General features: G+C 40.6%; 1 protein-coding gene across 19 annotated transcripts in view; it reads left to right on the plus strand.

The window, feature by feature from the left end:
• The window catches only part of Dclk2 (doublecortin like kinase 2), a 167,217-nt gene that overhangs the window by 127,889 nt on the left and 16,542 nt on the right, over positions 1 to 22,786 (plus strand). For 15 of the 19 annotated variants that reach the window (XM_029556731.1, XM_029556722.1, XM_029556721.1 and 12 more), the window contains 5 exons: positions 5,387 to 5,462; positions 6,278 to 6,383; positions 8,333 to 8,390; positions 16,993 to 17,112; positions 17,335 to 17,481. In XM_029556731.1, the coding sequence (XP_029412591.1) occupies positions 5,387 to 5,462; positions 6,278 to 6,383; positions 8,333 to 8,390; positions 16,993 to 17,112; positions 17,335 to 17,481 (507 nt within the window). The remainder of the gene's footprint in view (positions 1 to 5,386; positions 5,463 to 6,277; positions 6,384 to 8,332; positions 8,391 to 16,992; positions 17,113 to 17,334; positions 17,482 to 22,786) is intronic. The other 4 variants (XM_008854246.3, XM_029556729.1, XM_008854241.3 and 1 more) reach the window with 1 other exon arrangement.

Below are 22,786 nucleotides of genomic sequence, written 5' to 3' on the forward strand. Positions count from 1 at the left end.
GGCAATTTTCAAATGTTCATATGAGAGTCCATTGGAGTTTCTTGACAAGGGCTTCCAAAAGCATCCCTCTATTGGGTTCTTCCTCATATGACAAAAGGAAATATCTTTTAAAAATTTATAAAAACTTTTAATTCTAGTTGTCTTATAGAATACCTACCGAACACTGATTTCCCCTTCCATGTATTTCAGAAGGTACCATTTTTACTTTGCTTTATTTTTATTTTATTTTATCTTATTTTCTGAGACAGGGTCCCCCTGTAGCCTCAGCTGGCCTAGAACTCACTATATAGACCAGGGTGGCCTTGAACTCACAGAGATCCAAGTGCTAGGATTAAAGGCATGCGCCACCACTGCTGGTTGTTTGTTCCTTTTTGAGAGACTCTTATGTAGCCACTTACTTGCTATATAGATCAGGCTGGCCTCCAACTTTTTTAAAGAAAAAACATTTAAAAACTGTTAATGTAAGGCAGTAAACTTGTGTACCAATTTGTGTATCGTGTGCATAAATCATAGGACTGTTACATACTTATGTAATCTGAAAGCATGTTCTGAAAGACATTGCGGTGATCACCGGGTCTGGAATGGAGTAGCCTGCTTAGTCGTTCAGTAGCTTTACAGGACTTCTCTTGTAATCTTAAGGGACAAGACAGCATACGAACAGCTAGAAAAGCTTCGGGCTTTGCAGACAGACTCCACAGTTGTTGTAATGCTCCTAAAAGTAATTGTGTCTTTAAACTTGGGTCTCTTTGCTGGCCAGTGGAGAAAATGAAAGTGCTCATGTCAGAATAGGACAAAGCAGGCATTCAGTAAACCACAGGGGTGTCTTCCTTTCCTTTCTTACAAGGGGGAATAATTCCTTGGCTGTAAATGATTCACAATGCTTAAATTATTAGAGAAGTAACGAAGAGAACTTGTTAGAGTATCTGAGCAGTTCATTACAATGGCTGCCATAAGCATCCTCCACAGACACTACCAACCTTGGCTATGCATTGGCTGGTCTGCGGAGCTTTAAAAATTCCTGTGCCTGGGCTCTGCCTTCATTAATATGGTACAGGCTGGCTATTTTCAAAATAAAAATTTTCAAAGGTGATTGTGGTATGCAGTCAAGCACATAGAACTTTATCTTTATTGCAACAACCATATCCTAAAGACTGTTCTGTTCTAGAGTTAAAAAAAAAAAGTATCAGAATTGTGTTTGAGGGAAAACGTCCATAAGAAAGTTTGTATAGACTAAAAGGAATTTTTCTGCTGGCTAAAGTCAGCCTATTGCTTGTTTCTCTAATAAAATTTGATGGAAACATAGCCATCCTAATTTGATTACATGGGGTCTGGCTGCTTCCATAGTAGAGTTGAAGAGTTACAGCAGAGACCATATGACCCATAGCTAGAATATTGTCTTCTGGCCCTTGATAGAAAATGTTTCTGAACCTTACTATAGATCAGTTTCCAAATTCATCATGATATCATTTTTTCAAAATGCATCCAAGAAAGTCACTTTACCACACAGTAATGTCTCCCAGAGTCTGCTTGGGTTCTTCCTTTAGGTGAAATGATGCCTAGCCTTCTACTTAAGCATCAGCAAGAGTATGCTTTAATAACCATTCCTAGCCAGGCATGGTGGCACACACTTATAATCCCAGCACTTAGGAGGGAGAAGCAGGAGGATCAGGAGTTTAAGGTCATCTTTGGCTGCATAGTGAGTTCGAGATCAGTGTGGGATCTTTAAGTCTAGGTTATGCATCTCAGAGAAAATGTGATATTTCCCATTCTGAATCTATTTCATTTCACATACTTATTACCAGTTGCTACTTTTTTGAGACACCAATTAACTTTACATTTTTAGTGCAATACTTAACATTTCTCCCTAAATTTTAAATTTGGAAAAATTGAAATAATTCATTATCAAAGAAACAAGTGTAGGACAGATACAGATCCCAGCATCCTGACTGAATATGTAGCAAGCTGGAGCATATCATCGGATGCCCCCCATCAGCTGTGAATGCCTCCCACAGGATGCTGAAGATGCTGGTGGCTTTTTCTGCTGTCTTCAGTTCTTTTGAAAAAGGTCTTAGCAACAGAGGATTCTTGTGCATTTCTTTTTATTGATTATTGCTGATAGGGGAGTAAGTAAGTGATACAGTGATATCAGGCCTGGCCATGGAGAATTTGCTAAGCAGCATCTTCAAGGTCTGTCACCTGTGCCCTTTGGCCAATCATGATTTCTCAGGAATATGAGATACTTCTTCCCACCCCCTAAATAGAATCTTATCCTTCTGAACCAGCGATGGGTCCAGTGGATATCTTGAACGAGCCCAGATGCTGCCATCCATGATTGGTCATTGAGGAGTACTTTGCTTTGGCTGTCTTGGCGTCACAGCTGCCGACATGAAAGCATGAACACCACTAATATTTGAAGAGATTTCGATAAGAACTGTTCATATATTCCTGTGAAATCAATACGGGATTGTTTTTGAAAGTTTTAGATTTAATACATTTTATTTTATTTTTTTTAATTTTATGTGTATGCATGTATTGCCTGCATGTAGATAAGCCCGCACATGTCGTACAACGCCCGAGGAGGACAGAAGAGGCTGTCGGATTCCCTGGAACTGGAGTTAGGATAGTTGTTAGCTGCCATGTGGGTGCTGGGATTCAAACCCGGGTCTTCTGCAAGAACAACCAGTGTTCTTAACCCCTGAGCCATCTCTCTAGCCCTTAGATTTAATACTTTTTTTAAAAAAATGTCAATTTGATGGGCTGGAGGGATGGCTCAACAGTTAAGAGCACTGACTGCTCTTGTAGAGGACCTGGATTTGATTCCCAGCACCCACATGGCAGCTAACAACTGTCTGTAACTCCAGCCAGGGGATCCAATGCCCTCTTCTGAGCTCTGTGGGCATTGCATGACATGGGTCCATTTACACACATGCAGGCAATACACTCATACACATAAAATATAAATAAAATATTTTAAATTAAAAAAAAAAGGTCTATTTGGGAGTTGAAAAATGTTCTTGCTGTCATTGTTTGCTAGGAAAACTGTGTCTCCTGGTGATTTAGTGAAGCCTTTGTTGGATGCACAAGAAAGTAGCTTGGCTGGGTGCCCTTTCCCCTCATGAGGGCACCCTCTCCTTCCAAGCTCTGTACTTTGGCCCGGTTGTCATTCTTTGTGGTGCCAGAGAAACAGCATACACCACCTGTTCTACCTGCTGATTTCTTTACCTGCTTTTTGTCACCCTGGAATCCCAGCACAGAATGGGTTTATGATAACTGGGCTATATAAGGAATTGGGACAGGAAAGGATGGGGCTTTCTTCAAAATAAACACTGGGAAATACACAAAGGTTCACAGGAACTTACTGGGTAAACACTCTGAAAATCATGTAACTGAGCATGAACTAAGTGTGCTTGCTTCAGCCCCTCCTGAGAAAGCTTCCCAGGGAATCCTGGAGTCAGGCAGGATACATCTGCTTGCAGTAAACCAGTACTTTCTCAAATTAGATCAAGAAAAGGACTTAGAAGAATGTCGCCTGCTTCCAGGAAAGCTTAGTGAGTAGGAAGTAGGCCTCCAACTAAACTGGGTCAGGGGTCCGGGGGGGTGGTGGGGGTGGGGAGCTGGTCTTAAGACCTCAGCAGTAATCTGGGGACTGTGTACTACTGAGTGACCTGGAGTTCAGCGTAATGAAGGCAGATGTTCTTGCCCAGTGTCTCTGTCTGACCAGCCTAGTAATAGGGCTTCTCTGGGAGGTGAGATTTAGACATGCATGTGTACAGATCTCTGTCCATTGCTGTTCTTGGGCATTTGACAACCCACCTCCCTGATCAGTTTGTTCAGAGTCCAATAGTGATCAGCAGGAATCTTTCTATTTGTTTTGAGACTTAACGTTTCAGAAAAATTACATTAGTCTCTTGCTTATTTCATTGAGAGTCAGGCTGCTAGGAATGGTGATGCACACTTAAAACCCTGGCACTTAGGAGGCTTAGGCAGGAGGATCATGAGTTCAAGGCTAGCATAGGCTATACAATAAGACTTCTTTCAGTCACAATCAAACAGAGCTGGACTAATAGTAACTTAATTTAGATCTTTTATATCTTTGGTGATTTTCAGTTTAGGAAAGATTATATTGGAGGAAGACTCAATTTGGTTTTGTTGTAGTTTGTTGTTTTTTCTTTGTGTTTTTGAGACAGGGCCTCATTATGTAACACTGACTGGCCTGGAACTCCCTTTGTAGATCAGGCTGGCTTGGTCTCTGTTTGGCTTGCCTCTGTTTCCTGGGGATTAAAGCCCTAAGATTGAACTTGGAATGAATGATTTAGCAAAATGTTTCTTACAGCCATTGTACATTCCACAATTCTTTCAAAGCTCTGGGCTAGGCATCTCAAGGACAAGGATGAATAATGTTGGTTAATGTTCTCTGGCAGTGACAGTGCTCAAGGTTTTACAGGTATGAACTAAAGTTAATTCTCGAGCAAATTTCAAGCTTGGTACTGCTGTTCTACATTTTCGGAGTGAAAAATTAAGACTTAGGGAGTTTAAGTAACTAATAAATAAAGGAAATTATTTGAGTTAATTAAGTGTAAGCTACATGAAAAAAAAAAAAAAACGGTGGAAATACATGGGATAGGTAGGTGGAGATGGACCATGGCCTGAATGCCAGGCTGAAGATGCAGGGTAATTTTGTTGGTAAGGAAGACCCACTGGGGTCTGGGCTCCTGGGAGTGATGCTGTAACTTCCTTAGGATGTTTCTCTGGAAATAGTGTGTGGAATGGGAACGACTAAAAGCAAGAGAAACAGTAAAGCCAGGGGCCTGACTAGGACGGTGGCTTTTTTAGGCCTCCTATAAGTCTCCTTGACTAACTTTTAGACATTTTCCTGTAAAGTGCCACTAGTTCTGGAATTGCCTTCAATTTCAGTAACAAAATATGAGTGAAATAAGACCAGAAAAATAAAAACATTAAATACTGAAAGTTTTTTATTGTTCACTCATTGTTTTATTGTCAGGCAGTAAAATGACTGAACTCCTAAGAACAAGGTGTTTAGTCTGGAGCTGTTAGAGTCATCTAAGTTCTAAGACCTACATTTTAACTAAAAAGTACCTTGATCAGCCATGATGTCATAATGCAGATTTTATTTTATTGAAGTCAAAAGTAACACAGTTAAAAAACTAAAAGTAAGCACAATATCAGTTTTCCTGATATTAAATATGAATTGAAAATATGTCTAAGGAAGAAATGCCCGAATGTGTTTACGTAGGAAAAGGGGAAATGATTGCTTCTTCTCTTCCTGTATCAGTTGTCTTTGCCTTGTGTAAACATTGTTATGTAAGGGTTGGGGGGCTCATGATCTCTAAATGTGTCCTAATTTATAATGGTTATTCTCCTGCAGCAGATCTCTGCTCATGGCAGATCTTCTTCCAATGTAAACAGTGGGCCTGAAGTTGACCGTTGTATGAGTCCTGAAGGTACTTCTGAATTTGATCATTGTTTTTATAAAGAAAATCATCCATCTGAACTTGATGGCTATCATAATCACACTGATGTTACACTTTTCCTAAGCAGGGACATGGTCATGTCATCTGTTAGCCCAGTTAGCCTTAGTGGGTGGTGAGAGTGGTGTCACATCAAGGTATGTGAAACCTCACTGGTGTCAGCCAGTTCCCATTCAATCTTAGACCCTGGCTTCCTTTCTTTTTCTCTTAGTGATGATGTACTCAGAATTCCTAGATATATTTTCTCTCAGTTGGATTGACACCAATTTGTATCTACTTTGGTCTGAGCACCAGGATACATTGTAACAAGTGGTCTGATCTTACACCCCACCATATATACTTTATAAAGGAATTAGCTTTTTCCAGGGCATCTAACCTTGATAGAATTTTCTTTACTGGAAAATCCCAAAGAGAAATCTTCAGAGTGTTCCAAGGTTGAATTTGCTCCCACCCCTTAGTCTTTTCAGCACATTCACAGAGGAGTTTTTAAAAGTTCTGGTTAGACTTTTAGGGCTAATCATATATTTCAACTGATATTTCAGAGATTTGTCAGGTTTATTGATTTTGATGGTTTCTGATTCCCCCAACAAGGTCAAAATGAAACTGGTGATTTAGGCATTCTATTTAGGAAATATGCTGAGAGATTTTCTTTAGTTTTGCTATAGACCTATAAATAATTGCATTGCAATTTATTATTTTCTAAATATGTAGAAGACAATGTATTATTTTCTAAATATGTATAAGATGCTGATGTTTCCCTCACACTTTGCATTGATGCTTTGTTGCAGGTGTCAATGGAAACAGGTGCTCTGAGTCATCTCTTCTGGAGAAATACAGAATTGGGAAGGTTATTGGTGATGGCAACTTTGCAGTAGTTAAAGAGTGCATGGACAGGTGAGTGACTAATTATTTGTTTCCCTACTCATTCAGTTCTCCCCTGGAGTTTATTCTTAACCTACTGAATGGAAGCCTCTATGGGAAGGTTCTTTTTCCCCTTTCCCTCAAGAGTCTATCCTTGGGACTAGCTGTTCCGCACGTGTGGCATTACTGTGCCACATTACAGTTAATACTTAAAAAGAGTGAACCTGAACTTGGAAGACTGCCATTGCTCCACATGTCTCCTGGAGTTGTGCTCTAGAACTATACCCTGGGTCAGGCCTCATCCATAATTTTATTCAAACCTGTTTCTCCAGCTTCAGTTGGGGAAGTACAAGCTTGGACCCACCCTTATCTTACCAGATAATCTTGCCCTTCCATCCCTAGGTCTAAAACATCTTATATACAGATGGCCAAGCAATACTTCTCCATCTTTCTAGTTTTCAATGAGGATACATGCACTGCCTTTCAGTGCTTTGATGTGTTAATTCTCAAGCACACCCGCATTCACTCATTATCTTTTTGGGGTAGAGTAGCAAATTGAGTTACCCAGGAAACAAGATTGGGTACCTAGGTCACAAGAGCATATGGCTCAGTGAATTTGCCTAAGTAAATTAAAAGCCAGTCAAGATTATGTCCATTTTATAAAAGTCATTCCTGCAGACATGGTCACCAGCAATTTGATACAAATTTTTTTGTATACACATGAAACAATTTTGTATGGATTTGGGCTAAAAGACACATCAGATCTCATCCATGAACCCAGAGAGAAGTAAGAAAGAAAATAAGCATTGAAATAAAAATATCTTGTGTAGCGCTTACCTGTGCCAGGCTCTGTGCTCAGTGTGTTCTGTGTTACCTCATTTAACTCGGACAGTAATCCTCTAGCCAATGCTTCATCAGTAGACTAGTAGTTCAGCATACAGGAACCATGGCTGTAGGATCAGAATCAGCCAAATTCTGCCAGTTATTGACTTTTTGTTTATGAAATCCATAAAAGATGCAGACTAATGTCTTTGTTTATAGACCACTATCTTACATGTTCTGAATTTTTATAGTTTGTGGTAGCTTTTTTCTAGAAAGTTTATCCATTTTATTCATTGTTTATCCAGTTTATTCATTGTTACATGTCCAATGAAGGTTTGCTACATTTATATTGCTATGTAAGGTGTCTTCTGTTCTTAAAGCCTTTTTTATAGATTGCTGCCCAGGAAAACAATGAAGTATTTAAAATAAGTTCTAAGGACCTGTTAGAAATAGGGTTTGTAATATGAGGGGAGCTGTTTTAGAGCATTACTCCTCTAGGCTGGGCCTCATCCCTGTATGCCATGAAACCCTTGGCAGAAGCAACTATGTATGAAAGACAAAGGTTTTCTAAGAGTACCATGGTAGGCTCTATAAACTGTTTTCATTTGAATATTTTTGGCATGCTCAGATTCTAACTATGCTAAAACTGAGTAAAAAATAATGACAGATCATCTCTTTAGCACTAGACAAGGTGTATAATGATAGAAATAACATAGCATCAGGTCCTTGCTGAAGTTTGGCTAAGAAAGAGATACTAAAAGTCTGAGAACTTTTCAGTTTTGAATTATAGACTCATGTGACTCGTGTATTAATGTAAAGAGGCACCAGGAATAAGTTTTTTTTCAGTTGATCTGACCTACTCTTCTTAGCTTATTCTCTCTCCTTAGAGACCTGTCTTGAGATTTGAGAAGTGTTTCTCTTCTAGCATTGACACAACAGAATTTAAATTCTTTATAAGTTAATAATAATAGAATTATTACTACTTATAAAAGAAGATTTAATTAGCATGGCTTTTTTTCTTTTCTTTTTTAGGGAGTTTTTTCTCCCTTGGCCCCTCTCAGCATTGTCTCTCATGGACAGAAGACTAATGCTGTGGAGGGAGTTGGGAAGGAAGGTACTCTGATTAAGAACTTTAATGGTTGTCCTCTGGTTATTCCTAGGTCTACTGGGAAAGAGTTTGCATTAAAGATTATAGACAAAGCCAAATGCTGTGGAAAGGTACAGTATGTATAACTGCTGTATAGAAGGAACAAATGTGTGATGGTTACTGTGACAGAGGTGTTTAAGTGGGGACTTGAGATCTTTGTAGGAGGAAACACGCTGCCAGTAACAGCAAGGAGAACAATGGGGTTTTGGTGGTGTTGGTGTTGGTTTTCCTGCTGTTTCCAATGACTTTGAACTAAGATGGTAAATTAATTTGATCTTGGTCATAACTAGAGAAAATGTGAAGTCTTTACTGTGGGATAGTAATAGTTCCAGATTCAGCACCACTTAAAACGTGTGCCTAGAAGTGGAGCCGAGATGCTAGTTACCTTACTTTTATGCCTTCTTTTATGCTCTGGGAGCTTCACGGCTTCAGGGAGCTAGTTCTGTGCCAAAGAAAGAAGATTTCACTTCTCACAGCACAGCAGGTGGCCTGCTTGCTCTGGCTTACAATTGATGCCTAGGGCCCCAGTCAGATGCTGTATACACACACTGTCGACTTGATTCAGACCTAAGGAGCCCTGAACCCCAAGATTTTGAACTGCAGTCTTATGAAGCAGCTACTGGAAAACCTGCCCAAACTTTTTTGCTAGAGAAGAACATTAATTTCATTATCAGGGTCTTGAAGTCATCTGGCTCATATCCTTCTCTGTGTTCTGGAGGGTGTTTGTTACACCGACATCCCTAGAAAGGTAGTTTGAAGCAGTTGCTGATGCAGAAGCACAGTGAACTAGATCCTTCAGCACAATGACCCGTTTTCTTCTGTCCTGTTGTCACACTGGGGTTGAAAAGGTAACTGATGAAAGGCCACTAGAGGACAGTAAATATTCAGGCACAGTGATGACAGGCCTGCGGACATTCCTTTCTGTTAGAAGGTCCCTTAGGAAAGAAGGCTGTGGAAGTGTGTCCAACACTAGATGGAGCCACTGGCTCCACATCACTACCAAGCACTTGAAATGATGTGAATCTGAACTGAACTTTTCCATGAGTGTAAAAACACAGAGGAGGTTCTGAAGACTTAGTACTTAAAAAAAAGAAAAAGAAATAGCTCATTAATACCTTTTCATTTTATTATGTGATAGGATTGTACTTTGGATATAATAGATTACATTATATTTTAAATTAATTACCCCTGCTTTTCATATTTTTCAGTGTGACTACTAGGGACGTTAGAATTGCATATATGGATCACATTATAATCTTGTTTGAATGCTACTCTGGAGCCAGATTATATCAAGTTCAATCCTGTCTTTGCCTCTTCTTGTTGTGTGACCCTGGGGAAATTATTTAAGTCATCTGTGTGTCTGTTTCTTCTTCCTCTAACATACATTGATTGATAATCAATGAGACATAAGGTGACTGTGATGGCTGATTGAGTCAAGGAATGGAAAGTGTGGGAAAAAGTGCTGTTATACATAGTAAGGATGCAACGCATGAACCTGTCAGCTGTGCTGGAATTTATAACTAGAGTGATGTGATGGAGATTTTACATTTATGGAACTGCTAAACTAGTTTTCATTGTAGTTTTCATCTACAAAATTAGGTGGTTTTAACAGAAAGTTTTAAATACTGTGAGGAAGTTTTAGAAAGTCTTCTAAGAGCTTCCAAAGTAGAAAATCCAGAAGGCGTATTTGTCATGTACTGATTTTCTGCTGTTGCTGTCAGGAAAGCAGAGGTAGCAGAATGACCCCAGTTTTTTCTACTTAACTTTGTCTAATTTTGAATGCTTTCACTTATTCTTTAAACTTCTTTGTTTTATTTGCCTCCCTCCCTCCCTCCCTCTCTCCCTCCCTCCCTCCCCCCTCCCATGTGGGTGTGCTTTCCACAGCATACTTGTGGAGGTTAGAGGACAACTTGGCTGAGTCGATCCTCTCCCCTGTAGTGTGGGTTCTAGAAATTAAACTCAGGTCTTCAGGTTTGGCAGCAAGTGCCTTTCCCCAGTGAGCCATGTCACTGGCCTGCTTTGCTCCTTTGTCTAACAGTATTATTACTCTTCAGCCATAATGGATTTTTCTCTATATGTAACTGCTGCTCTTTCCATCTTTTATGTGATTTAAACAGTATGTCATAATGTAGGGGGCCAGGTTCTTTTAACTATATTAAATTTTTTTTTAAAAGTGATAGAATTACTATCTCAAGAATACTGTTTACGTGGTTAAAATTTAAGCAGCTATTTTCCTAGTTAAAATAAAGATGATAAAAAAAATAAATAGATGATTATATGTAGGAAAATTAATCTGATACAGTAAGTATTCAAGACACATAGTTTTTGGACTTTATTTTTCCTTGTGACTGAATGGGGTTTTGTTTTTATAGTTCACAATTATATACTTATGTGCATACTTACATTTTGTCTGTTTGAATTATGATGTCCATATTAATACTAATTATATAAAATTATAATTTTAAAACTTGATATGTTACAAATATTGATTTTTTTCTACCATGAAATTATATTTTCATATAAAAATGGTATATTCTGTTAACAAAATGTTAGGGGCTCACTTAGTCATTGTTATAGGAAATGCTGCTCACCTCTGCCTTCTGGGCTTCATACAGAAAATTAATATATTGAAAATATCTACCAGCTTGGGAACATAGGGACTTTGCATACCCCTTTAAGAATTTACAGAACACTTCTGCCAGCTGTACAGAGAAAGAAACAGAGATTTGGGTTTAATAGCTTTCCAAAAGTCAACAGAGGCAAAGTCCTGAGTTGAATTTTGAATTGTTTAGCTGTACAGCCTGGGCTGCGGCCAGTCTGTTATGCACACTTGGTATGTTCAATGTGTTCTTCATGTAATACGCATCCAGGAAAATTTCTTAATCATTCCTGCCTTCTGTTTGTTCTTCTATAAAATACATGAGCATTATTAGATTAATGTATTTATTTGCCTAAATTTTGGTATGTGTTTTGTATGTGCAAAACTCAGTGCTAGGAGTAGGCAATTCAATGGATGAATTAGTATCAATTCTCCTGAGTGTTAAGAGCATTCAGGGGATGCATACGGGAGAGGAGTTGGTGCTCAGTGAGGACTCCATGGAGCAAGAACCATTTGAGGGATCTTGGGGAGATGACTTAGTGACAAAAGTGCTTGCTGTGCAATGTAAGAACTTAAGTTCAATACCCAGAATCCATGTCAAGGCAGGATACTACATAGCTCAAGCATCTGCAATCACAGTGCTCCTACAGGGAGATAGGAGACAGAGATGGGAGAATCCTTAGATGCTTGTGGGGGACATAGTAGAAGAACACAGATCTTGACAGAGACTTTGTTTCGAAGGTAGGAGGTGAGAAGTTGTGCTCTGACCCTTACATGAGTGCTGTGGCATGCATGTACCTGCCCCCCCCCAACACAACACACGCGCACACACTCACACTCTAAAATTTTTAAAAATAATAAATAAAAACCCAGAATCCTTTGAGTTGACCCCAGAGCCAGCTGGATTTCAGTGTGCAGCAATGAAAGAAAAACCTACCAGGTGGTCAGAACAGACTGAGCAAAGACCCAGAGGCACAGGATGCATCGGTTCCTGAGTAGGAGAGCACTGTAAGATCTGTCTTGTGACCAAACTTGCAGAGGTTGTTGAGAAGGCCATGGTTCGAATTCTTCCTGTTGTGTTCTAATCGTCCTTCATTCTAACGAATAGTCACTGAATCTTCAGTCAAGAAAGCCCCATGCTTTCTGGTAGGATGTTTACAATGGTCTTTCTTTCTCTCCCTACCTTAGTGCAATTTTGCATTCATCATCTTCGTATTATAGGCCCAGACAGGACATAAATCCAAAAGTATATTGTACTAGTTTTGAGCTGTTGGCATAAAGTGCCACAAACTTTAAATCAACAGAAAATTATCCTCTCATAGTGCTGGCATCTAGAACTCAGAAATCTACAGTTTCTTTGGGGCTCTTGGGGTGGTGGGGTAAGGTTCTGACCTCTGAACTCCAGGTGACTGATCCAGTCTTGAACATACTGGCCATGTCACTCAGTCTTTGCCTCCATCACATTTTCTCTTCTGGGTTTTTATAGCTCCTCTTACATCTGTGTGGATTCTCCTGCCTCTTTCTTAGAAGGCTGTTGTGACACAGTTAGGGCTCTTTTTCTGAATAAGATAGTATTTACAAAGTGCAAGGATTAGAACTTGATATATTTTGGCAAGCATTATTTAATTCTATCACATATATTTATCCCAGAAGCCACATTCAGTGATAGGAGCATGCTGTCTCCCTGGGGGATTATTCTCAGCAGTATTCACTCAGCATATCACTGCCCACTAGGATATCACAGTGGGACACTGCGTGGTCCATGTGGGTGCATAGTTACTGACTCAGTGCTGTGCATTAGTAATGACACTGTTCGCTAGAAAGAGAGGCCGGCACCTCTAGGAGCTCTGAGTTCAAGTACCCCAGAGCAGTCCACAAGCAAAAGACAGCAGGAGAGAGCTATGATTGACATAATTGTTGGGGATGGGCAGTGACAGCTCAGGAGAGTCACCTAGCTCAGCCTTGATGGACAGGGAAGCTTCTTTCAGGAGATGGGATCTGATCTGGTTCTGAGGAAGTGATAGAGCACCAAGAGGTAGGGAAGCAAGCTCCAGAATGAAGATTACCTGTGTGAATGCTGCATATCTAGGTGAGAAATTGGAAGGAGGGGTGAATGGATGATGGAGGTTCCCGAGAGGTAGAGAGGCAACGACTGATGAGTGAGGGAACATCTAGAGGGAAGGGGAGCTGAGGGAAGTGGAATTCCCACTTGTACTTGGCAACCAGCAGCATTCAGAGAGGCAGATAATAATTGAGGGAAGGGCTCTAAAAGATGATGTTCAGTTCAGAAAAGTTGTAGACTTGAGTCTTTGTTTCCCCTCGTCTTGTTGTACCTCATCCACTGGACCCCAAAAAGACCACCGAGGACCCAACACACCAAAATGCAAAAGCAAAGGTTTATGGTTTATTCGGGCTTAAGCTCGGGCTCTCAGACCTCACCAACTCAACGGATCCGTGCTGAGAGCCCAGAGAGCCCGTGCTGAGAGCCCAGAGTAAGGGAGAGTGGAGCCTTTTATAGGTTTTAGACAAAGAGAGGAGGGGGATACCGAAGATACATCTGGTTGGTTCAAGGAGCTCGCACGCGCCAACATAATTTTAAACTGATTGGATGTATAAGATGCAGCCCTGGAAGTTTCTTATTGGTAGGTGCTATTCTCAGAGCTGTGGAATGTGCTGACTGTTACCTGTGGGGCCAGGAGTCTCCGTTTTTACCTTATAGGGCAGTTTTTATGCTTAATCTATAGTTTCCTGGAAGGGGGGTGGGGAATAGCAGGCGGGGGTCAGGGCATGCCAGGGTATGCTTAGGCATGTCTAAAGCAGCAGCCAAGCGTTTTACAGAAGCTAAAAGAGCAATTAGTGGGGGTCTGGAGGGATTGGGGGGTAGCGGGTGAATGAAGAGGGTCTCAGGGTTCTACAGTCTTCTCTTTCTATATTGTTAAAAACCATCATGGACAAAGACAGTCTTCTTTGTCATTTACCACACAGAGATGGAAAGATTCATATGAAAATTATTTAAAGTTAGAATCCATGAATCACTTTAAGGAAGGAAGGCAGAGAATTCAATAACCCAAGTTCACCTGGTTGAAGGCAGAAGCGATACTCATAGTCTGTGTATAGACAGTTTGAAAAATATAAGCTAGAGAATATATTTATATGTTAAGGACTGACTACCTGTGGGTTGCAAAAGCTTTCTAAAATTAATTAACTTGTATGACTGTTATGTCTGCATGTATGTTAAGTACACCCATGTGCAGTGCCCATGGAGGCCAGAAGAAGGGGTCGGATCCCCTGGAACTGGAGTGACAGACAGTTGTTAGCCGCCATGAGAGTGCTGGGATTCGAATCTGGGTCTTGTGCAAAAATAGCCAGTGCTTAACTGCTGAGACATCTCTCCAGCCCTGCAATAGCTTTTTGTGCATTACTTTTGTTTTGCTTCTCATGGTGATTAATTTAAAAAGATTATTTCCTTTTAGACAGGCATAGAAAAAGTAGAGAAAGACTAACAGCTTCCACATCAGAACAGAAATCAGAATCTCTCTGTGATTAGAACAATAATGTTTTCTGGTCCAGTACAGTAAGCTAAGATAATATGTAACTTAGATGGTAAATGTTGCACAATACTCACTCAGTGTTTGAAGTTAGCGCTGTCATCCCTGGAAGAAGTTCCTTGGTAGGTCCCCAGAGAGTTTTCAAGTGCCCTCTATTGAAAAAAAGATAATAACTTGGGGTGGAGGATGTTTGTCACCAGTCTCTTCGTGTGATAGACATCTCATGTTAACTCCATGTGAAAGAGCTTCTTTGGGTACTGCTGACAAGAACTGCTTTACATTTATAAATTAGCATCTGAAACAACCCCAGAAAAGATACAAATTTATAGACTCTTCAATGCTGGAGAAAATGGGCAGGTAGGAGGTGGGAGGAATGGAAGTCATAATCCTTTCACTTTAAAATAAGAAACCTGTTTGCTGTAGTGGTGGTAACTGCCATTGTCTTTGTTTCCTGTAGAGTGAAGTAAATCCATTTGCTTACTTTTACATCTGAAAGCTTCGTTATATGTGAATAAATGTGGAGGGTTTGCTGAGTCTACCCGGTGTGACCACTGTGCTTGGCTGTGTAGCTGCCGCCCTGAATGGGGGTTCCAGGGTGCTGGCTGCTGCTTTGTGCTCCTGCTCTGAGGTAGACGCCTGGGGTTCATAAACAAGCAGAAAGCCTTGTCCCTGACTTCCCAGACTTGTGAGGTTCTGAGAATCACTTCTAAGGAAATTTAGAAGTATTTGTTGAATGCTAAGCTGATCAAAAAGCCTTCCCAGTCCTGTTTTTTAAAAGGAGTCTGTGCAAATTCTCCTAACACAAAGCCTGGTGGTGGTCTTCACATTGAACTCAGTGAGATGCTACTGTTTGTTTTTGTCTTTCCTTCGAACTAATATGTTCAGCTTTACAGCTATCATTTTCATTTTGAAAAATTCCAGCTTGAATTTTGCTGAACTATTCCCCTTTCAAAAGCAATGGTGTACAGACAAGAGACATAGGACTTAGATGCTCAAATGGTGGGCTTATATTCCCTCACCAAGCACTGACCTAAAGATAAAGTGTTAAAATGTTACACAGGTTTCTTGCCTGGTGACTGACATTAGTGAGTAGTTTTCTGGTAGAGGTTCCTTTTGCCCCTTGCTAACATTTATCTAGTGACTTCTTGGATAGGGACAGTACATCCAGTATACCCGCCATCTGCAGGAGATGCAGGAGATCTTTTCTGCATGCTGTTTATTTGTGTGTTACAATGTATGCCTTCAGTTACCGGAAAGCATTTGAGTTAGAGCAAAAACATGTATACATGGAATATGCACAAAGAGAAGAACAGAGATGATGTCTGAAACTAGCGATAAACTGTGCCAGAATACCAGGTTCACTGCTGAGATTCGTGATAGTAAAGGCCTAAGGACAAATTTAGCAACAAATACAAACGTGTCTACATACATGTGCACATGCGTATGTGTTCAGGTAGTAAATGATGTCTTCTAAGGTAGGTTTTATATAAAAGCATCTTATTTCAATGTATAAGAGGGCAGTTAGGAAATTTTATAGAGCATTCTCTAAATTCAAAATGATTCATCATTGAAGTTAGTGAGGATCAGCAAGTAGAGCATTTAAAACAGAAGAGTCAGTGTATATAATTCATGGATTAGTGTATTGAGAATAGTTTTTTTTTTTTTTGGTCTTTTTGAGACAGGGTCTCCCTGTAGCCCCAGCTGTCCTGGAACTCACTGTGTAGACCAGGCTGGCCTTGAACTCACAGAGATGGGTCTGCCTTTGCCTCCCAAGTGCTAGGATTAAAGCCATGCCCCACCACGCCTGGCCCAAGAATAGTTTCTTAATTCTGTAAGTGAGCATTGTATAACAATGCAGCCCTCAACCGCATCACTTACCGAGACTAACACTAAGGTGGTGTTTTCAGGGGAGAAGTGAATACAGTTAAGGCAAGGTGGTAGTCCTTTGATACTGTGCCTTTTCAGATTTCTGAATACAGAATGTAAGGGGCATCTATCTTGTGAATGATTTCATATCCATTCATAGAGGAAGGAAGTTTTTTCTTGAATTTCAACATAAAATTAAAATTTCTACTGGTAACCATCAAGCACTTGAATCTCAGAACTTGTGTGCCATCAGTGTACCAAGCCTTTTTATTTGTCTTATTTTCGCATGTATGTTACTGAACTTATAAAGTGGTTCTGGTCTGGCTTACGTACAGAAGGCACAGTGCTGTGTGCCCACTGTCCTCGGTGCCATTGTTGGAGTAGAGGTGTGCACTGTATGTATCAGTGCAGCAGTACTGGGTCTTTCTGGGCATTCTCAGAGGGCGGTTTCTTTTGCCTCATGGCAATGAGATGTTTGTTAGTGGCCTGTCCTGTCCTGGGAGAGTTAGGTCGGCCAGGGTGTGGTTGTCTGTGTGCCAAGACAGGTGCTTCCTTTGGTATCAGATGTGCAGACTGTGTTCTGTTGTCCTCCAGACTATGGGGACAGAGCAGAAGGTTCTGTGGTTTTTGACGTCCCTCTCTATACCCTTTGTTTGACAGGAACACCTGATAGAGAATGAAGTGTCCATACTGCGTCGGGTGAAGCACCCCAATATCATCATGCTGGTCGAAGAGATGGAAACAGCAACTGAGCTCTTTCTTGTGATGGAATTAGTCAAAGTAAGAGAATAGACAGGTTTTACTGGTGTCAAATGCCAAGGCTTGCAGTATTCCCAAGGGACCTAATTGGAAAGCAGTCTTCTGCCTCTTTCATTATTGTACACGTCCATCTGAGTGGCACTTGTGCCCCTTGCTCTGTCTACTCCAAGCTGATAAGCCACCCTTCTTACCCTCATAGGACTGTACTGTTGGCACTTTGATAAACTCTCTTGTATCTTTTAGGGTGGAGACCTCTTTGATGCAATTACTTCTTCAACCAAGTACACTGAGAGAGATGGCAGCGCCATGGTGTACAACCTGGCCAACGCCCTCCGGTATCTGCACAGCCTCAGTATCGTACACAGAGACATCAAGCCTGAGAATCTCTTGGTGCGTTCAAAATCTCTGCTTTTTTTTTTTCATCTCGTTTCTGGTTCCTTTAGGATGATTGTGATTCATTGTACACAATCACATACAAACAACGACATTTTAAGAGTCTAAACCAATATTGCAATCAGAAACAAAGAGAGAGACTTAAGAAAATCAGCAAGCTCAAGCTGATTGGGGAGTATTTGCATGCACATACCCCACAAAACCCTGATCAGTTTCTCAAACTGAAATTTTTGTTTTCCAGGCATTAGAAATGCATTTTTATATTTCTTTTGATGATTGTTAGTCAACTTCATATTACTGCAATAGAACATGTGACATAATTAACATGCAAAGAGAAAAGATTTTTGGTGCTGGAGGTTCTAGACTAAGATAGGTGGACCCATTGCCTTAGGTCAACGGATGGTGCGATTGCCTGATGGTAGTTGTGAAAAGCATGCGGTAGAGCACACCGCTCACCTTATAATCCAGGAGAAAAGAATGGAAGAAAAGGGACTAAGGTCTCTCAGTCTCTTTCGAGAGCACATGATGTTATAAGGACCTTGCACAAAGTTCTGCCTCCTGAAGGTCCCACCATCTCCCATTAGTACCACCCTGGGGACTAAGCCCTTAGCACATGGGCCTCTGGGGAACCTTAACCATCCCAACTTAAGGCAGTGATACTAACTGAAGAAAGGAGAGCAGGAATTTATGGGGCCAAAACTCTGAAGAGTAAGTTGGAGACCCGTAGAGGAACTGCGGGGACGGAAGCAGAGCACAGACGCTCATTCCTGTGCAGAACAGAGTTTTGGAAAGCGTCCATTCCCCTCAGCTTTGTGGATGTGGAAACTGAACTAAAATGTTATTTTTTTCTGCTTAAGATTGTCATTTGGTTCATTCTATAAAATGAAAGTCATTCTCCTGTGACATTCAGGGGCCTTCATACTCTGGTCCTAGTCTGTTTTACTGGCCTCTTGACCTTTTATAACCCTTCTCCATCTGACCCAGCATGGCACTCACCTTTAACCTATACTTAAGTCACTGTCATGGTGGACCTTGACAAATTCAGCTTACTCACTGGAGACAGTCCTCTGATCACAGTGGAGGTGGTGGTAACACTAACGGTTTATGTAGAAAGGCTGTGGGGTTAGACTCCAGAAATGGCCTCAGCTACTTACATACTTTGTAGCCAGAATTCTTACTATCTTCTTCCTGGAGGGAATTATACACGTGTAACATTATAAAACCAAAATATGAAATTCAAAGGACTACAAAATATTCTTTGAGAGCAGGGCATGGTGACTCACATCTGTATAGTACAGTAAGTTTGAGGCCAGCCTGGGCTACAAAGTGAGATCCTGTCTCAGAAACCAAAATCAAATAAAAAAAGATACTTTTTGAATACCAGCATATCACCACAAGTGAAGAATTCCATGCTTTGAAACACTGTTACTTGCACAAAATAACTTAAAATAATATATGAAATTATCTTCAGGCTCTATGTTTAAGGCATATATGAAACATAAGTTAATTTCTGGTTAGACTTGGCTTCCATCCCCAAGATACCTTCTTATGCTATATTCTTACGTCATGAGACCTTGTTTCTGAGCATTTTTTTTTCTTTTAAAGAGATGGTATCTTACTATGTTTTCCAGGCTGGCCTTGGATTCTCAAGCTTGAGAGCTCCTCCTGTCTCAGCTTCTTGAGAAGCCAGGACTACCCCTGTGTGTTCGCTCTACCATGCTTAGTCCCAAGCACTATTTTGTGTGCGTGTGTGTGTGTGTCACTAAGAATTTAACACGGGGCCTTTCTCATGTGATGAAGCAATCTACCTGAGCTACACCCACAGCCTGTCACTCAGTCTCTTAATGTGCATAGTCTTCTCAGAATCTACAACCACCCCAAGATAGATAGTGTATCAAGGGTAGATAATGTATGAGCACTGGTGTCTCCAACTCCTTATGTATCAGAATATAACCATGAAGTCAGATTCAGGTTCCTCCTCTCATCTAAATCAGTTTTTATTTCTTTTTAAAAGTTCGGCATCAATGGCCTTGTGGTACCCGAAGGGGAGGAAGAGGATGGTGATAAAACTGATGGTTAATGTAGAAAGTCTGTGGGTCAGACTCCAGAAATGGCCTTAGCAACTTCTGTATTTCTGGGCAGCATATGTGTCAACCATTAAAAACCAAACTACTTGTATATCTGTAGGTGTAATCAGCAGATGGGCATCATCCTGGGAGGAGAAAGTGCCATTGAGACACTGAAAGTAAATACCCAGTACAACTGTCAGCCTCTTCCTGTCTGAGAACTAACTCAGTTTTCAAACACCAGGGCATTCTGACATCTGATTTGCATCCCCTTCCCTGGTAGCAGTGTCATAATTTAAAAGCCTGCTGGCAGAGATGTATGGGTCGCCATGTCAGGGAGCATGGAGGGGGCCATTAATGCTGTGACTTGCAGCCTGGTGGTGCCCTGTCACTGTTAACTATGGGAGACTAGTGATAAATTCAGCTTTTCCAGGAGTTCTGGGGACCGAGGAGAGAAGAGGTCTGGTTTCTCATATTTGAAGGCCTTCTAAATCATTGCGCTGGCATTTTATTTAGAGAGCATGTGGGATTCACTTTGGATGTGAACCTGCATTCCTCACATTTTAAATTTCTCTGTTCTGCCAGCCACTTTTGACTGAGCATCCCTCAGTGTGTGGTGAGGCATTTGAATGTGGCAAGGCTGGAGTTCTCACAGTTGTAGTTTAAGTTCAGTCAGAAACTGCACGTGAGGGCTGCAGTCTGGCATCTGGTGGGTCTACTGTCATGTAGATACAGAATCCATTGCAGAGTGGTATGGTGGGATGAATAGGGTCCTGGCTGCAGAGCCTGCTTGGCTGCTTAACCTGAGTCCTTTGAGCCTCTGTTTCCTTGTCTGCAAAATGTAGGGGGCATTTCTCTTTCTGGTTGGCCAGTGTGGTCCCTATCCAAGTCTAATGGGATGTTTGAGAGAATTTGTTTAAATCTGCAGAGTTCTTGAGGATATGTCACTGGAGAGAACCGATACCTGCCAGAAAGCCTTGAGAACCTCTGCTCTTTTATTCTTCTCTTTGTAGTAGCCATTTCCCTTTCTCCCGTCCTTCCAGGGCCTTGTGCATGGTAGGCAAGTTCACTGCAGAGCTATACTCCCAGCTCCAAAGTCAGTTTCATAAAGTATTGTCACATGTGTGTCTTTGTCATATGATGTACAGTGTACATTTAATTTTCCTTAAATATTTGAAGAGAATCTCCAGCTAAGATTGGAAGGTTACTAATATCTTACGTACTTTTCTGTGTCTAGTACTGGGAAGAGATGATTCAGACCAAATACTAGTATTTCAGACTTGTCTGTCCCAGTGACACTTCCCTTTCTTGTTTAGCGAGGAGAGCCACTTGCCCTGACGTAACTCAGTAACCATAGACTGTTCATTCCCTTTCTATTTGTGCTCCTGAATCTGACTCTTGAGTTCTTGATAGGGGATGTGAAAAATGTTGCTTCTGAGACAGTATCTGACAACAGCCCCTAAGTACTTCTAGGCATCTCCAAAGTGAGTGTTTAAAATAAACACTTTTCAAAAAACAAAAAGCAGTACCTAATGAGTTACAAAAATAAGATAACAAAGACATTAATGAGTCTGTTTGACTTATGATGCAGACATTTAGGAAACTGTGCTTACACTGTTCTTACCACTGTAGTTACTTTGGGAATTTTGCTCTGATGTTTTGGTTTCAGTAAATGCATCATAAATCTTAACTAATTGCATTAGATTGTTCTTCTTGTTAATGTTTACATTAAACATAATGGGTGGAAAGTTGTCCTTTGTGGTGTGACTAAGACTCTGGACTCTGTGACTGCAGGCTAGATCATTTGTTTCTTTGAACATGCTTCTACTGAGTTGTGGGGCTCACTCCAAATGATGCATATCTTAGAGGGGCTCAGAATCCTCACCATTACTCCTAGGGCTCGTGAAAGTCACAGAGATGCATATGCAGTGCACACGCATGGTGCATAAGCACATAAGACACTGTAAATTCCAAGGCGAGTGATGTTCTTTAGCAGATGAAGACATGCAGGAAATGGAAGTGGGAGCAGAGTGTCCTTTCAGGGGCTGTAAAACTTGGGGTGATGGCAGAGGAAGCCCACAGGGTCTCCAGCTTTCTGTTGATGATGGTATAAATCATTCCCCTAAGTGGATGACATTATTAATATGCTTATCTTGTCAAAACACCATTTTCTAAAATTTCTTCCTCTGTAGTTTGTAGTGATTGAAACAAAAGTTTAGTGGTAAACTATGAGGAAAAGCAAACTGTTTAAAATACAAAATGGAGACATTCACATAGATTTTGCCTCTACAGTTATTGTTCTCTGAAATTCAGTGCTTTTCAGAATCAACACACAAAAGACAGTGTATGTTAGCAAGTTAAGGATTACAGAGGCAGTCCTGAATTACGCTGTTGCATGTGCTTATTGACTTCCAAAACTGTCTATTTGGAATATAATGTTCAGGCTTTTATCCTTTCAGGAGAGTTGGCTTGTACATAAAATGAATAAATGAATTTTTCTTAATTACAGTAACATTATATGTGATCATGTGAACAGACTGGAAACTGCTGAGCTCTAAGGAAGAAAGTTAAAGTAGCTTTAGTGTGCCCCCCAAACAGTCGTTTCCCTGAGACAGACCTATTGGCATCTGGGGGATAGGATTTGATGCACATGTCATATGTTTTAGTGCTTTTTACTTTATATAATATAGTCATTGGCTCTCATATGGTAAACATTTATTTGAAAAGAGCTTGTTAGCAGCTGTATAATTTTTTAATGTATTATAATTTACTTAGTCACTGCCCTATCAGCCAATTGTGTTGATTACAGTGTTTAAAAATCATAGTGATATTGGCATCCTGTGTACAACCTTTGGGTTTATTTCTCTTCCTTTAGAGTATATTCTTAGATGTAGGTTTACTGGGTTAAAGATGATAAACCAAATTAGGAAATCATATATATTACCAAAATGCTTTTCAGAGATGTGAACATGCATATCATTCTAGCTTTTTATAACATTTCCAATAAAGTGATCCTCTCTTCTCACCAGCTGATTCTTCAAGGAACTGGAAAGAATGTTTACTGAGCCCCTGTTCTTTGCCTTTATCTTATTAAACCCTTACAACAACTCCTGAAGAATTACCCCACTTCCCAGACAAGCATGCTCAGAGAGGGTAGGTGACTTTCTCAGGCCCCATGCCAGATGAGTCAAGTAGCTGTTCGTTTTTGTGCTGTCTAAGCCCCAGGTGCACTTTTT

Source organism: Nannospalax galili, unplaced genomic scaffold (assembly GCF_000622305.1).
Source record: "Nannospalax galili isolate Female #2095 unplaced genomic scaffold, S.galili_v1.0 scaffold305, whole genome shotgun sequence".
Lineage (NCBI taxonomy): Eukaryota > Metazoa > Chordata > Mammalia > Rodentia > Spalacidae > Nannospalax > Nannospalax galili.